This window comes from Ovis aries, chromosome 13 (assembly GCF_016772045.2).
Source record: "Ovis aries strain OAR_USU_Benz2616 breed Rambouillet chromosome 13, ARS-UI_Ramb_v3.0, whole genome shotgun sequence".
Lineage (NCBI taxonomy): Eukaryota > Metazoa > Chordata > Mammalia > Artiodactyla > Bovidae > Ovis > Ovis aries.
The window spans coordinates 57,144,682-57,161,751 of record NC_056066.1 but is presented as its reverse complement, the minus strand read 5'-3'; the positions used below and the strand labels follow the sequence as shown (position 1 = coordinate 57,161,751).

At 40.6% G+C, this 17,070-nt stretch overlaps 1 protein-coding gene across 20 annotated transcripts in view; it reads left to right on the top strand.

The window, feature by feature from the left end:
* Window positions 1-9,140, top strand: part of GNAS (GNAS complex locus) — a 66,920-nt gene extending 57,780 nt beyond the window's left edge. For 10 of the 20 annotated variants that reach the window (XM_060396963.1, XM_027977001.3, XM_060396960.1 and 7 more), the window contains 10 exons: window positions 1,957-2,011; window positions 2,098-2,217; window positions 3,996-4,093; window positions 7,162-7,216; window positions 7,348-7,421; window positions 7,539-7,597; window positions 7,706-7,826; window positions 7,986-8,116; window positions 8,338-8,405; window positions 8,630-9,140. In XM_060396963.1, the coding sequence (XP_060252946.1) occupies window positions 1,957-2,011; window positions 2,098-2,217; window positions 3,996-4,093; window positions 7,162-7,216; window positions 7,348-7,421; window positions 7,539-7,597; window positions 7,706-7,826; window positions 7,986-8,116; window positions 8,338-8,405; window positions 8,630-8,776 (928 nt within the window). In that variant the 3' untranslated portion in view covers window positions 8,777-9,140. Of the gene's footprint in view, window positions 1-1,953; window positions 2,012-2,097; window positions 2,218-3,995; window positions 4,094-7,161; window positions 7,217-7,347; window positions 7,422-7,538; window positions 7,598-7,705; window positions 7,827-7,985; window positions 8,117-8,337; window positions 8,406-8,629 lie in introns of all 20 variants that reach the window. The other 10 variants (XM_060396962.1, XM_060396961.1, XM_060396959.1 and 7 more) reach the window with 1 other exon arrangement.
* Window positions 9,141-17,070: the final 7,930 nt, after the last annotated feature.

Here is a 17,070-nt window from a genome sequence, read left to right as displayed (position 1 = left end):
CAATTTGGGAACAAACATGTCCGTTTAAAACTACAATGTCTAAATACCTGATTTAGGCCGTAGCGCCAAGTCGGGACACGATTGGGAATTTCAGAAACTCACAAACTCACAGAGGGGGTCAGGATGAGATCCCTTTATATCGATGCTGGTTGCATTAAGAGTCAGGGGTTTGGGGCACAAATCCCCCACTTCTGGTTGGCAGCACAGCTCTCCTGGAGTTCTCCCGCCTTGCAGCACTTTTATTAAAAGCCATGAGGGGGTTCCTGGTACCATCTGTAGCCCTGCACCCGCAAAGCATACACCTCTTCAGCCCCTGATGAGGGCAGTACCTCCAACTAGCTCCCCCCATTCAGATACGAGACTCGGAGGCCAGTTGCACCCTGGGGAAAGGAAGAAATGAGATCACTCGGAAAACAAGGGCCCACCGCTCAAAGGAATATGCAAAAGGCTTATTTTGAAAGGGTGAAAGGCCAAGTTCTCCGGGGGGCGGGGCTTTGCAGGCGATCACATGGCCACACAACCCACCCCACCCCCGGCCCTGGAGCTGCCTCCCCCTCCCCACGTCACACTGACCTCCCGGCTAGGCTGCTCTTGCTGTTAACATCCCCTCCCCGCTTGTCCTCTACGCTAATGTCCTGTCGTGTCCTGCCCCTGCTGAGGGGCTACGTGTTTAATTTCTACCTCCATCCCAGTACTGTAGGTGAATTAACCCCGTGAATACATCAACTGGATTCCAGAGATTTATTTTAAAAATCCCCAGCAAGAAAAATATAAGCCCTGTCCCCCTCCTGCCTCTGTCACCGGGACCCTCAGCCCCTCCCCTGAGGACAGCACCTTCCATCTTTGTGACACTACTGTCACCTCCCAGGACCTGATACTCAGTAGGTGTGTCCTGGGTGTGGTCCAATCCCCTAGCCCACAGGTGACCCACTCTGGGCAATACTGTGGCAAGAACACAGCCCCAAAGAATCTTTCTTGGCTGTGTTTGATGATGGACAGTGTCTGAAGACACAGGGACAAGCACAATGTCAGGGTTCCCCAGAGTCAAAGGGCCTTTACCTGTGGCCCCAGGGACCCTGAAAGTAGCTGGTTCCACACAGACCACACGTGCCCTGCCAGGTGTGCAAGTTAAAATCAAAAAGTGATGAAGGCACTAACATCTACTTAACCGTGGGGCATAGGCCACACCGCCTCCCTCCCCTTCCCCTCGTAAGTCCCAGATCTTAAAAGACTTTCAGGGAGGGGTGGCAGAATTCCATTTTACTGTATTCACATCGAGGGATCAATGTATATGAACATCATCAACTAGAAATATTGTCCACTGCTGCTGGCCACATCGAGGGACACACAGTGACTATTCCAATAAATAGGGCCCTTAAGTCTGTAATTAACACTACCACCTACATTTCATTCACTGCTGATCCCTATGCTAATCCAGTGACTGAAGAAGCCCCAAGGCACACCATGACCTTTCCGCACCTCCCTAACCCTACAGTAACACTTTACCGCTCCCACCAAAAGCTTCGGGACAGGGATGCCTGGCGTGCTGCAGTCCATGGGGTCGCAAAGAGTCACAACTGAGCAACTGAAACCTCAGTAGGGATGCTAATAAAGGCCAGTAGGAACTTTTAGGAAGTGCTGGTATGCAGGGGGGGCCACAAGAGGGTGGAAGCCCCTCTGAATAGTAAATAACCAGGCCACACTTCTGGTACAGTAGCCACAATCCTTATCTAGATGCTTGGGATTCTGCCCTACTTGGGCGTGTCCTCAGGACACAATGGATGGTTATCATTTGAAACCACCATTGTTCAGGAACCTCCAACCTAAGCACAGATCTGAACCCACCACTCCTTCAAGAACAGAATACTATTTTAGTTGGAAAGTCGTGATTGAAACGACACTGTGAGTCAACGTGATGCAATATGATTTTTTTTTTTCTTTTCAATCCCACTGTAGTGAGAAGGCCACCAAAGTGCAGGACATCAAAAACAACCTGAAAGAGGCCATTGAAGTACGTGCCTGGTCCTTTTCTGTCGTTTCTTTTAGCCTCCCTTTCAGACAGTGCTCTCCCCCTGACCTTTGCTCCATCATTTTCAGACCATCGTGGCCGCCATGAGCAACCTGGTGCCCCCTGTGGAGCTGGCCAACCCAGAGAACCAGTTCAGAGTGGATTACATTCTGAGCGTGATGAACGTGCCGGATTTTGATTTCCCTCCCGTAAGCCAAGCCTGCACCCCCTCCCCACACCACCAGGGGCCCCCCTCCCCCTACTCTGCCACAAAACTCAGTTTGCACACTGCCAGCAAAATCCATTTCTTTGACACTGTTAGGAAACAGTTAACCCATTAAGAATCCTTATTCTTTAAATGACAGCAACAGCTAGCAATAATCATTAGGGCTTTAGTCAAGATGGAGGAGCAAAGTTATGTCACCCCTTGTCAGTCTTGACTCCTCTCCACAAGTAAACATCCCAATTCAATACTACAATTCCCACTGGATTGGACTGTAAATTTTCACAGAAGAAAAAGTCATGAGTTGTGGCAGCCTTAATTATTCCCGTATACACATCTTGTGACAAAGTACTGTATGTTGAGTATGGCACAGAAATGCTAATCGTCTAGCGATTGAAACTATTCTGAGATATCAAGGAATGAGAAATGAAGTGCCAGCGCTGAGTTTTATAAATGGGAGATATTCTCATTTTAAACAACTTGCCATTTAACTTTTGTTAATTTTTTTTCTAGAATCAGTCCTTTGGCTAAATGAAGTCTTTTCTCATTAATTAAAAAAAAATTACAAAAGGCCCTCACCTAAATGTCATAACACAGGGATTGTCTTCTCTGTTCCCTGGCTGACGTGCAGGACACTTTTTGCACAGATTTGTTGGCTCTGTAAAGAACTATTTTTAGGGAACAGAGAACTGCCCATGCCCTAAGCATATATATATATATATATATATATATATATATATATATGTTTTGACCCTTAGTGAGGGAAGAATAGTTTATAAGAGGGGAACAGGAAATACGGTGGAAAGATGGGCAAGTTTATAAGGTCCAAAAGGAAAAGACTTGTCTACAGCAAAAACAATGACTTATTGTTGCCTTTTGTCAGGATTTCGTGGGAATTTGTGTTTGTATATTTTAAATGTGTTTGGCTGCAAACTTCTCCTATCCAGGAAGCAGTATTAATAAGTATGGCTAGGTAAATTTTCTTAAATAGGAAGAAATAAAAGAAGAGTCCAGCAGTAAACACAGCATACATAATGCCCAACACAGACTCTTCTGTGATTCTGTAGCTCTAACAGGAGAAAATGCACCAGGATGGTGACTCTTAAGGGTCCTCCTGTTTAGCTTTTGACCCTTTTCTTGCTGCATTCATATTGCAGAAAAACCTTTCCTTCCCTTGTAAGGGGAGATTGCCCCATATAATTAAAAATGTTTTTACGTCAAATGACATATGAACCGTGACCTATTGCAGTTTAAAACTAGGCAGAGGTCATTTGCTCCTTTGATTGATAGGCATTGACTGACAAGGTCAGATTTGCCAATAGCTCCCAATTATAATATTTTTTGCTAAAATTCACATTTTCCTGGAAGGAAAATTGCGGTCTCATCACATCTTCATAAATGAGATGTCTTACCTCCATGACATCAAATCATTTATTGGCAAAGTCTCCTAATTAGCTTGTATTCCTCCTAGGTAAGCAATTGGGTGAGGAAAGAAACTTATTCAGTAGTTCAGTTTGGCCCTTCATCCCATTCCCAAAAAAGTACAGAATGAAAACTACCCAAGACCAGTAATCCACAGAAAGAGATCAGCTGGTGTCAATTTCCAAATACGTGTAGCACGCTGAAGTTCTTTATGAACACTGACTCCTTAGTTTGCCTCGAAACGGAATAATTGCACCCAGGGTTGGTGGCAGGGTGAACTCTGGTCTCACTGACTGGGAGCAGCCCCTGTGTCTAAACATTCCCTCTCTTGTTCACTTCCAGGAATTCTATGAGCATGCCAAGGCTCTCTGGGAGGATGAAGGGGTGCGTGCCTGCTATGAGCGCTCCAATGAGTACCAGCTGATTGACTGCGCCCAGTAGTAAGTACACTGTCTCCGCATCAGCGTGCACGCGCACACACACAAACACGAGCGCATGGAGAACATCCTAAAAACCACAACTCACACTGTTTAAGTTACTTCTTTTCAGAGAAGCCAGCCTGCAGTTTGAAAGTTGTAGTCCAATTCACTGGTTTTATAAAGCCCTTAATTGTACTTTTTAGTGCAGTGACATTATTTTTATACAAACAGGTAATGCCTGGTAGAGCAAAATGATAATTACCTGCAGTAAAGTGATGTTCATAATTAATTACCTTGAAGTAATTAATTGAATTGACCTCCAAGCATGTGGGGAGATAGGACAGCTTTCACACTTTGGATAAGGTAGAAGTATTGTATTTTATTGCTATAATTTAAAACGTGACAAAGAGGAACAGTGTGGCAAAAATATGCCTCCCCCCTCCTTCGTGGCCAGTCCAGTATTTCTACTATCAGGTAAGTGACTGTAGTAGCTGCTAGAGTCCAATATGTCTAGTTCATCTAGAGTTGGGTATTGTGTTGAATTCCATCTCCTATCCTTATTGATTCATTCACACTGGGCTTAATTCGAGGATGCTCCCCCCATGGGGTCCTTGCTGTGTCCCTTCATGGGCTCTCTTCCAGTGGATGTGATAAACACAGCTGGAAAGTTGCTTTTTAAATAGTTTACAACCTTGCTTATCCTGTACATAATATAGCAAATATGTGATGTTCAGAGCCATAAAAGATATTTTAAAGGTATCGTTTGTTTGCTGATGTTGCACAAATGTACTCAGCGGTCTCAGTTATCATATATTCTTAAGTTGGATTGTCTTTTATGACTGGGGGAAGGGCAAGAGATATTTGTGATGTTTCAGCCTCTCTTATGTAAGTAACTGAAACACACACAATTTTGCTATTGAAAATATTAAGTAACCAGAAACACGGTACCCGGCTGGCTCACAGAAAGCTAAAATTGCATTACTTAGGAGCCCCACGCCTGAGGAACTTATGAAAACCACTTGAATAAACAGGAGGGAGGAAGAGGTGACAGCACTCCAACTGCAAACACAAAGCAAGTGCCCCAAATTCCTGTTATCTACACATGACAAGAGCTTGTGTTAGGGGCTGTGAAGCCTGTCAGTTTCTCTCTCCTTGGCCCTGCTTTCCCATTGGAAGTGCATTTGATTATTTTCAGTTATCACACATACAGCTATTTTGTGATTTCATATACAAGCAAATCTGTATATTTTTTCAACAAGTGAGAAAAAAAAAGTCCATCTTGGCCAGTCTCTGTGACCCCCCCCCCCCCCCCCCCCCCCCCTCAACAAAGTCTCTGATTTTCTCAAAAGTTTGAGCTTAAAGCTGGAAGTGCTAATTATAGTAATGCAAAACAAATGGAAATCCTGGAATTGTTTGCCTTTTGTAGTTTGGATCCAAGTCAGAAGTACAGGTACAAGATTAGAAGGATTTAACCACTCCAGTTTGGAGTGCTCTGGGAGGGGGTAGGGTGTAACACTTCATTAATTAACAGTTTAGCCAGCTTTTTTTTTTTACTCTCACACCATTTAAAAGTTTTTTTTTTTTTTAAAGCAACACTCAATTACTCCTGCAACTTTATCTGAAAAAGGCAACATATGCAGTTTATGGAAAGTTTTAAGGAAACTCTAAGAAAAAGAGAACACAGCTCAAATTTTATAAAATGTCTTCCCCAGCCCAATGATTGGAAAGCGGCTCTGCCCCTGCAGTGACCAGTGTGTTTCTGGTTTCACTGCCTTTATGTTAAAAAGTTGATCTACTGCTACCTTGCCCATTTCTTAAGGCGCCTGTTTTTATTTGTTGAGCCGGGGTTTGGCTGGCCCCACTCCAGATGTCTCTCTCACAAGATTTGGTGCTGATGATCTATTTTTAGAACTGTGGTTCTGTTGCCATGGCAACATGCTGGAGGCCAGGGCGGCTGGGGAGCTATTTCTGGACTGGTACTGTAATGTAAGACTGATTGGGCAAGTTAGTATATCCTCTAAGCCAGACTAACTTTAAACTGGTAAAAAGGAAGGAGGAAAGAAGAAAAAAAAAAAGGTACAGACTTTCTTTAAATAGACTTTTCTTTGTGATTTTTCTTCTCTGATTAGCCCCCTTTAAAATAATTCCAGACCCCTCCCCCAAGGGGGAAAAAGAAAAAAGCTGGTTTTACCATTAACACAGTAATCAGTGTTTTAAAAGTTATTTTTCCTAACAGTGTTATCTAGTCTGGCAACATAAGCAAGGTACTTTTTGCTTTGGGGACAGTGTATAGCTGTGGAGAGGGAGGTGAAAAACACTGCTTTTCCCCTATAAAGCTTTCTCATCGTTAAGGATGGCCCCTAAGATCTCTACCCCTCCACTATGCAGGCTCCCAGCCTGAATAAGAGCCCCTAACCTGGGTGGCTGTGAGGGTTTTTGAAAACACTAAAGTTTAATATCTTGACTGTGCTATTTCATAGACCAAGTAGAACGGAAGGGAACGTTGTGTCTGTTTCCTGTTCAGTGTGGTAAGGGCCCGGCCCCTTCTTACAAGTAGAAGGAAGGGATACCCTTTCTGAGTAACTCAGACAATCTCATTTTTATTAGTCTCTTGGGAGGGGAAAAAACCTTGCTGCTCTTAAATGTGCCATTTTTTTCCATTTTTTAAAACACCGCATGACAGGAAGAGTCCAATTTTCATACTACTTGCCATTTTAACCAAAGCCAAACAATTTGAATTTAACTCAGTCATTATCAAACTGCACAAAATCAGTCAGCTGATTGATCTGCACAGAACCAGCCTTTTAAAATTAAAACAAGGCCAGGAGAGCCCACTCCTAGTTCCTGATTCCTAGACGTACTACTGCTCAGCCAGGTACATTTATCTTATATTCTCTTTGCTCTAACCTCTCTAAAGCATAAGCTTGGAATCATAAGTTTAATGAACACAAGAAAAATTCCCACTGACTTAACGCCATGTAACTGTGGGGTGATCATTTCCATTAGCTGATCGTTGCAGAGAGGCAGGAATAGTGGGTGGGCAAAGTGGCACGAGTATGTGGTCACCCTGATGCATCTTTTTCTCCCAGCTTCCTGGACAAGATTGACGTCATCAAGCAGGATGACTATGTGCCCAGCGACCAGGTACGCACACATTCTCACAAGCAGAGGACTTGGAGCCCTCTGTCCCAACTAATTGGCAACTCCAGACTGGCAATTATTAATGAGTGTTAGTTGGTTTCGGTGAGATCCCTTGACCCAAGATTCTGTTTTAGGATCTGCTCCGCTGCCGTGTCCTGACTTCTGGAATCTTTGAGACCAAGTTCCAGGTGGACAAAGTCAACTTCCAGTAAGTAAATGGTTCCCTTTAAAAAAAAAAAAAAGATATCTTGACGTTCCTTCTGGTAGGGAGAGTGGTGGACCAGTGTCGCCCTTGGAGTGACCAGGTATCATTTCTCTCCTGCAGCATGTTTGACGTGGGCGGCCAGCGCGATGAACGCCGCAAATGGATCCAATGCTTCAATGGTACGGGAGCCGCGGGCTTCTCTGCTCTTTAAGGACATTTTGCTTTTCTAGTTGTTAAGGATCACTTTCCCTGCTAACATGCGTTATGTTTGCTTTCTCGTGCTGAAGATGTGACTGCCATCATCTTCGTGGTTGCCAGCAGCAGCTACAACATGGTCATTCGGGAGGACAACCAGACCAACCGCCTGCAGGAGGCTCTGAACCTCTTCAAGAGCATCTGGAACAACAGGTTTGTGCAGTGACGCCCCCCTTCCCCCAGTCTCCTTCCTACTGATGTCAAGGTCAATAGAAAAGAATCTTGTACAAGTTCTTGTGCAAGCATCTCAAACCACTTGCAAAAAGAATACTCTCTTTTCCTGGGCAATAAACATGCTTCCCTCTTTCTTAGATGGCTGCGCACCATCTCTGTGATTCTGTTCCTCAACAAGCAAGATCTGCTGGCTGAGAAAGTCCTTGCTGGAAAATCGAAGATTGAGGACTACTTTCCAGAATTTGCTCGCTACACTACTCCTGAGGATGGTACGTATGGCCTTCTGCAGTTGATTAGTGCCCATGGGTCCCACAGGGTTTTGCATATGTTAAAGATTTCTATTGATTTTAAAAATGAATGATCTCTAAGAATGGAACTCCACTTCCCCAGCCACCACCACCACCACCACCACACTATAAGGGGTCTATAGGGGGAGCAAAAGAATCTCATTCTAATTACTTAAGTAACAAAATATTTATATTCTTTACAGCGACTCCCGAGCCTGGAGAGGACCCACGCGTGACCCGGGCCAAGTACTTCATTCGAGATGAATTTCTGGTGAGTAGAGATTGTTGTTTACTTAATTCTAAATCTGAGGATCAAACCATCCAGTTCCTCCATGTTATTTCACTGATAGCCAGCATGACTCTTAGCCTTTGTGCCCTTCAGTTGGGGATTGTTTCAACATAATGTCAATAACTAGCAGGCAGAGTTTGGTAGATGACATCTACTGGTGAGTTTCTGGCGAGGGGTCACTGACCACCGTTCCTCTGTCCCCACAGAGAATCAGCACTGCTAGTGGAGATGGGCGCCACTACTGCTACCCTCACTTCACCTGCGCTGTGGACACCGAGAACATCCGCCGTGTGTTCAACGACTGCCGTGACATCATCCAGCGCATGCACCTCCGTCAGTATGAGCTGCTCTAAGAAGGGAACCTCTAGATTTAATTAAGGCCTTAAGCGCAATTAATTACAAGTAAGATATAACTACACGCAGTTGATCACCCACCATAGGGCATGATTAACAAAGCAACCTTTCCTTTCCCTCAAGTGATTTTGCGAAACCCCCTTTACCCTACAGCTTGCTTAAATATTACAAATTTAGAAAGCTTAAGGCGGCCTATAGATTAAGATTAAGAAAAAAAGGCCACAAATGTTCCCTTCTCTCTTTAAGTAAGCAAAATATAATAGCAGCAAACAGAAATAAATAAATGAAATAAATGAAACAAATGAAATAAATATCGTGTTGTGCAGCATTAAAAAATCAAAATAAAAATTAAATGTGAGCAAAGATGTGACTCCTGTGAATTATTTGCGGTTTCGAGCAGACATGCACTGTTCAGGGTTTGGACTACATCAAAAGTTAGGAGGCCCCCATGTTTAGGTGACAAGGCCCCAAGGTTATAAGTGGGTGTAAAATCTTCCCATATTATTTGTTGACCTAACCTTGGGTTTCTGAAAATGATTTTCAGACGATACCAAATGATCACCCTGTCCTTCTCCCAAACCGATGCCCTGAAGAAAACCATTAAGGTCCATCAAAAAATTCTATACTTTGAGCATTGCTGCCCTATCCAAGTATTCTACCAATTTATACCTTTATATACTATCTTAGGGTGGGTCTACTTCCCTACTCTCCCCAAAATAGGTGTCTGCTTTTCAGCTCTTTGTCCATCCAACATCTCAGTTGGGTGGGAGGAATTTAGTAATGCAGTTTCAAATCAAGTGGATTTACTTAAGAAATAGTGTATAATGTATATTAAATCATCACACTGTATACACTGAATATATTAAAATTTGTCAATTATTAACTCAGTAAAAATGATGGGAGGGGTGTGGGAGGTAGGGGGTCGGGAGGAATAAACCTGGTGCAAAGCTATCAAATAGTTACAAACAAATGGTGTCGTGATTTGGGGAAAAATTAGGCTGGATCCCTATCTCATTCCATATGTAAATGAACTCAATGTGCAGCAAACATGTATGTTTAAATACAGAAAGTTACTTTTTAAATGGCTATCTTTACAGTTCAAATCTTGGTTTATAGACGGCCTCTCTAAGCTGGATGTAAGATTTAAAAAATTTAAATGGGGGGAGGACTGTAAAAAAAATATGAGTGAGGGCAGGGGTGGGAACTGGGTAAAAATATGTAAGAAAGGATTCATGTCTCTAATAGGCAAAGAGCTCTTAAGAATTAATAAGCAAGCCTATCACAAAAATGGGCAAGGTACATGAACAAGCAATTTTACTTTTTAAGGTACAAATAAGTAATTACCTCTACACCTCATCTCATACACAGATGAACTCAGTGGGTCAAACACATATGTTTAAATACAAAAATGTACTTTAAAAATGGTGATTTTTACAATTAAAATCTTAGTTTATAGAAGACCTCTCTAAGCATGACCTAAGATTACAAAATATAAAGTGGAGGTGGGGAGATGGGAGAGGACTGTGCATAAAATATGAATCAGGGTGGGGGTAGGGGTGGAAAATGGGTAACAATATGTAAGAAAGGATTGATTATCCTAATTAGCAAAGAGCTCTTAAGAATTAATAAGCAAGCCATCATAAAAATGGGCAAGATACATGAACAAGCAATTTTACTTTTAAAGAAGATACAAATAACTATCTACCTCATCCCACACACAGATGAATTCAGTGTTGGTCAAACACATGTTTAAATACAAACATGTACTTTTAAAATGGCAATTATTACAATTAAAATCTTATGGAAGGCCCCTCTAAGCATGACCTCAGATTAAAAAAATATAAAATGGGGGTGGGGAGGTGGGGTGGGAGACGGCTATACAAAACTTAAATAAGAACGGTGTTGGGGTGGAAACGGTAAAAATACGTAAGAAGGATTAATTTCCCTAATAAGCAAAGATCTCTTATTCAATAAGCCATCACAAAAATGGGCAAGATACATGAACAAGCAATTTTACTTTTAAAAAAGGTACAAATAATTATCTCTACCTCATCCCACACACAGATGAACTCAGTGTTGGTCAAACATGTTTAAATACAAACATATACTTTTTAAATGGCAATTATTACAATTAAAATCTTATGGAAGGCCCCTCTAAGCATGACCTCAGATTAAAAAAATATAAAATGGGGGTGGGGAGGTAGGGTGGGAGATGGCTATACAAAACTTAAATAAGGACGGGGTTGGGGTGGAAACGGTAAAAATACATAAGAAGGATTAATTTCCCTAATAAGCAAAGATCTCTTATTTAATAAGCCATCACAAAAATGGGTAAGATACATGAACAAGCAATTTTACTTTTTAAAAAGGTACAAATAACTATCTCTACCTCATCCCACACACAGATGAACTCAGTGTTGGTCAAACACATGTTTAAATACAAATGTGTACTTTTAAAATGGCAATTATTACAATTAAAATCTTATGGAAGGCCCCTCTAAGCATGACCTCAGATTAAAAAAATATAAAATGGGGGTGGGGAGGTGGGGTGGGAGATGGCTATACAAAACTTAAATAAGAACAGGGTTGGGGTGGAAACGGTAAAAATGCGTAAGAAAGATTAATTTCCCTAATAAGCAAAGATCTCTTATTCAATAAGCCATCACAAAAATGGGCAAGATACATGAACAAGCAATTTTACTTTTTAAAAAAGTACAAATAATTATCTCTACCTCATCCCATACACAAATGAACTCAGTGTTGGTCAAACACATATGTTTAAATACAAACATGTACTTTTAAAATGGTGATTTTTACTACTGAAATCTTATGGCTCATCTAAGCATGACCTAAGACTAAAAAAATGTATAGTGGCAGTTGGGGATGGGGTAGGAGAGGGCTGTATAAAATGTAAGATCAAATATGAATGGGAGTGGGGATGGAACTGGGTAAAAATACATAAGAAAGGATTAATTTCTCTAATAAGCAAGGAACCCCTAAGAATTAACAAGCAAGCCGTCACAAAAATGGGCAAGGTATATGAACAAGCAATTTTACTTTTTAAAAAGGTACAAATAACTATCCTTACCCTCATTCCATACACAAATGGACTCAATGTGGGTCAAAAACATATATTTAAATATAAAAATACATCTTTAAAATGGCTACCTTAAAATATTGGTTTATAGAAGGTAATAAGCATGACATAAGATTTAAAAACCATAAAGGGGGGTTGGCCGAGGAGAGTGCAAAACTTAAATGTGAATGGGGGTGGGGGTGGAGACTGGGTAAAAATCTGTAACAACAGGTTAATTTCCCTAACAAGCAAAGAGTTCTTAAGAATAAACAAGCCCATCACAAAAATGGGCAAGGTACAGGAACAAGCAATTTTACTTTCTAAAAAGGTACAACTAACTAACATTGGGGAAACCATGCAACTTCACTCATAATGAAGTGAAATACAAATAAAAATCTTGCACCATTGCTGGGGGAGGGAATGGGCAACAGCACTCACAGGTCCCACACCAAACTCACTGAATCCTTGACGGGTCATGGCTTGGACCTGAGATGATCTTGGGTTCCCTATAGTTCTTCATCACCAGGCTCATCCCTTAAGCTCATGGTCAACCATGGTGTGGCTTCCTAGAAGGTTGGGAGGGAGACACCAGCTCACCCCCAGCATCAACCATTGCACCCTCTGAAACAGGCCAAATGGGACATCAGTCAAGGTGACTCTACCTCAGGCCCAAACCCTACTTCCTGTTCTATTTTCCAGGTCAAATTAATCCCAGTCAATTAATCCTCAAGCTCAGTACTGCAGAGGTGAGCAAAGAGTATGCCACCGAGGGCAAGAAAAGTAGCAAACACCCCCTATCCATTAACCTTCCCAAAGTTCCTATGTAACATTCATTCCACATAAAAATTGTGTGCTTACTAGCGAGATTTCATCACAAAATGACACTCAAAAGCCGCCCAAATGAACATACAATCAACATGAGTGCTAGCTATCCAAATACAGCCAAAGACCCACCCCTTAAATGTGCATAATCCTCCAAAGTACCCCAAATAAACACTAAACCCTGGGCAACAACTACAGGACCAGCCCAACCATAAAAACACCCATCCAGGTAAAGTGCTGGCAGAGAATAGTTCCCAAGTCCCTCTTCCAAGATGGCCAGCCGGAGGCCCCACCCATCCTGAGATTCTAGAACCTTCTCGGAATAATCCACATTAGGTTGCCATAGTGCTAGCCACATATCCATCACCATTAGAAAACAAACTCTCAGGCTATAGAACATGTATATGTGAAAAATGCAATCCCAGAACCCCAGGCCCTTGCTGATCACAACTGGCAGAGACTGTGATGACGTCCAGAAGGATGGTAATAAAAGTCACAGTTATCCAGCATCTACCAGGCACCCATCAGCACCTAACCAGGCAGGGTCCGCTGTTTCTGCCTTTTTTACCAATGACTAAACACGGCCTAGGGAGGCCAAAGTAACTTGCCCCAAGAAAGATTAGTAAGCGGGGAAGATGGGCTTCAAACTCAGGTAGACAAAGCCCACTGCTTGGCTGCTATCATATCCTGTAGTTCTAGACAATACGGGAAAAGAGAGAGGGTCTCCTGCTAGTCTTTCCAGGATGTCAGTTGTGGGGAGACCATGACCCATGGTCACCATTGGATTCCATAGCTGGTGGTGCTGGGGGTAGAGAGATTTGTGAGTAGGCAGCAGAGTGGAAGGGAGGAGTGCCCTCCTCCCTCAGAGTGGCACTGGATACACACCCCCAACCCAGGGATTGAACCTGCATCTCCTATGTCTCCTGCATTGCAGGCAGATTCTTTACCACTAATAATAAACCACTAAGTGGCCTGATGAAGCTTTAGTTTGAAGACGGTCTAGAATTTTTACCCATCTTCACTTTCAAAATTATCCCCAAAGAAATGGCCACCTCAGCACAGCCCTTCTATGTCAAATGGTATTCTCTTATCATAATAGTTTCTTGGACATTTTTTGGTCTTTTTATTCAACAAATAGAGAGCAGAGAATCTATGCCAGCCACTGGGAGTTCAGCTCTCATGGGGTTTACGTCTATCAGGGGAGACATGCATTTACCAAATAAGTAATTGAATTACAGATGATGACAAGGCCTCTGGGCTAGTAAACAGGTTGGGGGCAATGGGGAATGGGAACTATTGGAGGGATTCCACTTGAGATAGAATAGCCAGGGAGGGCTTTTTGGAGGAGGAGGCTTTTCTTACTGGAATACAAAGGATAAGAAGGAGCTAGTCATTTAAGTATGAGTCACCAGTAGCAAACATCACTCTTCTTTATCGATATTGATTATTAAAATATTAATAGCATTTATGGAGCACTTTACTGGCACTTTATGTGCCAGACAGTGTCCTAGGCCCTTTATAGGGGTTATTCCACTTAATCATTTTGAAACCCTAGGAGGACGTACCCTATCATCCATGTAAGATGTGTGCAATCTGTTATCCCACTGTACAAAAATAAAAAAGGTAAAATATATCTAAAACATTATGAATAATTTATATAAACTATGCTTTTAACACTGGTTACACTATAAAGGTCATGTAATATTCACTTAATTAGTGTAACTTCTACTCAGGTTGCTAACAGAGAGTTGGGGAATTTAGTGTCTCTACGATAATTTTTCTGTGTATCAACATTTAATACTATGAACAAAACAATTATCTGATTTTGCCTGTCTTGTTCTCTGTATCAGTTAGGAATGTATTCAGCCACACATAACGGAACCTGACTTGGAGTGGAACAAACAGGCTTACATCTCTCACCAAGAATTCTGGAGGTAGGTGTTTCCTGGTTTTATCTCAGTAGCTCATCAAACAGCAGCGCCAATGCCTCCACAATTCTCTTGGCTTCTCTCTCCTGGTTGCAAAATTGTATATCTTAGCCTAAAGCAGAAAGGAGAACAGGACACCCCAATCAGCTCTTTCATCTGGAATGCACATGCTTTGTAGATGCCCTTCATTTTCTCTACCATGTGAAATATACAGAGATACCAGGATAGCAAGTTAGTTAGATGGCTAGATAAATTGCTAGCCAGCCAGCCAGAAAAGTATCTGTTCAATAACACTATTGAACATTCATGCACACACACAGACGTATTTGTAACCTTTTGTTGCACACACCTTAATGGAACATCTCCACACAGAACCTGTTGTTTTTAAGGATTAGGGAATACAACAGGTAAAACATTCAAATCATAAAGGACTAAATTACATAATTATATGTAAATCAGTTTGAAAGCTTGGATGAAATAGATAATTTTCCAGAAAACATTGGTTAATCAAAATTGACTGGAGATTAAATAAAAAAAAGACTTAAGCAGACCATATAACATAGGAAAAAAATTACAGAGCCTAGAGAACACCATGGCCAAAGGGCTTCAGGCTCTTGTGGAAAGCTAGAGAGTTCAAAAAAATATGAAAGTGGTTTCTGGGGCTCCAGTGTCTGTTTCTTGATCTAAATGCTGATTAAGCAAGCATATTCTATTTGAGAAAATTCACAGAACTATCTACCTATGATTTATTTGATTTTTTTTTCAGTAATGTATACTTAAAAAAAGAATCTAGGATGAAAGGGAAGAAAGGATTCTTTATATATAATGAGGAAATGGAAAAAGGCAGACCCAGGTAGTTATATAGGGGAATTCTACTAAACCTTTAAAGTTCAAATAATTCCAATGCTACTTAAATTATTCAAGCATATAACCAAAGGAAAATTTTCAAAATTATTTTTATAAAGAAAAACACTGATTCTAAAACATGCCAAAGATTGCATCCAAAATTAAAATTACAGACCAATCTCATTTATGAATATCAATGATAAAACTTTAAAATATAAGCAAGCAGAATCCAATATTATCCAGTCTAATATTAGATTAAAAAAATAAAACATCACACCTAGGTAAGATTTATTCTTTGAATTCAAGGTTGGTTCAGTATCGACAAGGCAGTAATATTTGCCAGAATTTAATACCTATTTATATTTTTTAATAATCCAATAAAATAGTAATCAATGGATGCCCCCTTAATATAATGAATTTATGTAACATATATAACATTAATTATATTATATAAATGTTATATATAGATAAATTATTATATATGATACATCTATAAAACATATTTTTCTCCAATATTCAACAATTTACTTGATGAAGAACATCTAAAACTTTTCCACCAATGTCAAAAATAAGAATCAAAAAAGACAAGGTTGTCTCACATTGCCATACTGTATCATTTTATTGAGCATATGAGCCAATTCAATTAGAAGAAAAAAATTCGAGGTCTAAGAATTGGAAAGAAGTAAAACTATTCTTTATCACAAATGATATAATTAAATAACTTAACTCCCCCCAAAAGTTCCCAGAGAAACAATTACTAAAAATTGAGAATTTAGCAAAGAACAGAGTTCTAAGATGAACATGTAAAAATCATTAGCCTTTCAAGTTTGATTTTCCTTCTGAATGACCTACCCGACAGCTGACTTGAACAACATAACAAACACATAGACACTAAAACTTAACAGATATATACCACTGAATAAATATTATTCTCAAATGCACATGAAATATTCTCCAGGATAAGTCATGTGTTAAGTCACAAAACATATCGCAATGAATTTAACATTAAAATCATTCTAAGTATCTTTTCCATCTAAACTGGAATGAAACTAGAAATCAAAACACTAAGAAAATGAAAAAATTCACAAATATGTGGACACTACACACACTCTGGAACGATGATTGAGTCGAAGAGAAAAGGAAAATTTAAAACTATGTTGGGATAAACAAAAGTGAGCATATAGCATGCCGTAACTCACGGGATGCAGGAAAAGCAGCACTGCGAGGAGTGTTTATGATGACGGACTCCAACACTGAAAAAGAGGAGAGACCTCGAACAAACAACATAACTTTACATCTCAAAGAACTAGAGAAAGAACAAACTCAGATGAAAGCTAGCAAAAAAAAAGATACAATAAAGATTAGAGCAGAAGTAAATCAAACAGAGGGCACAAATCAAATAGAGAATAGAAAAACAGGGGGGGGAAACTAGGAATTGTTTTTTTTGAAAATATAAACAAAACCAACCAACCCTTAGTGAAACTAACAAAAAAAGAGACTCAAATTTTAAAAATCAGAAATGAAAGAGGAGCCATTACAACAGATGCCTCAGCTATTAAAAATAAAAAGATAATAAGGGATTATTATGAACAATTATATGACAATAAACTGGATAACTTAG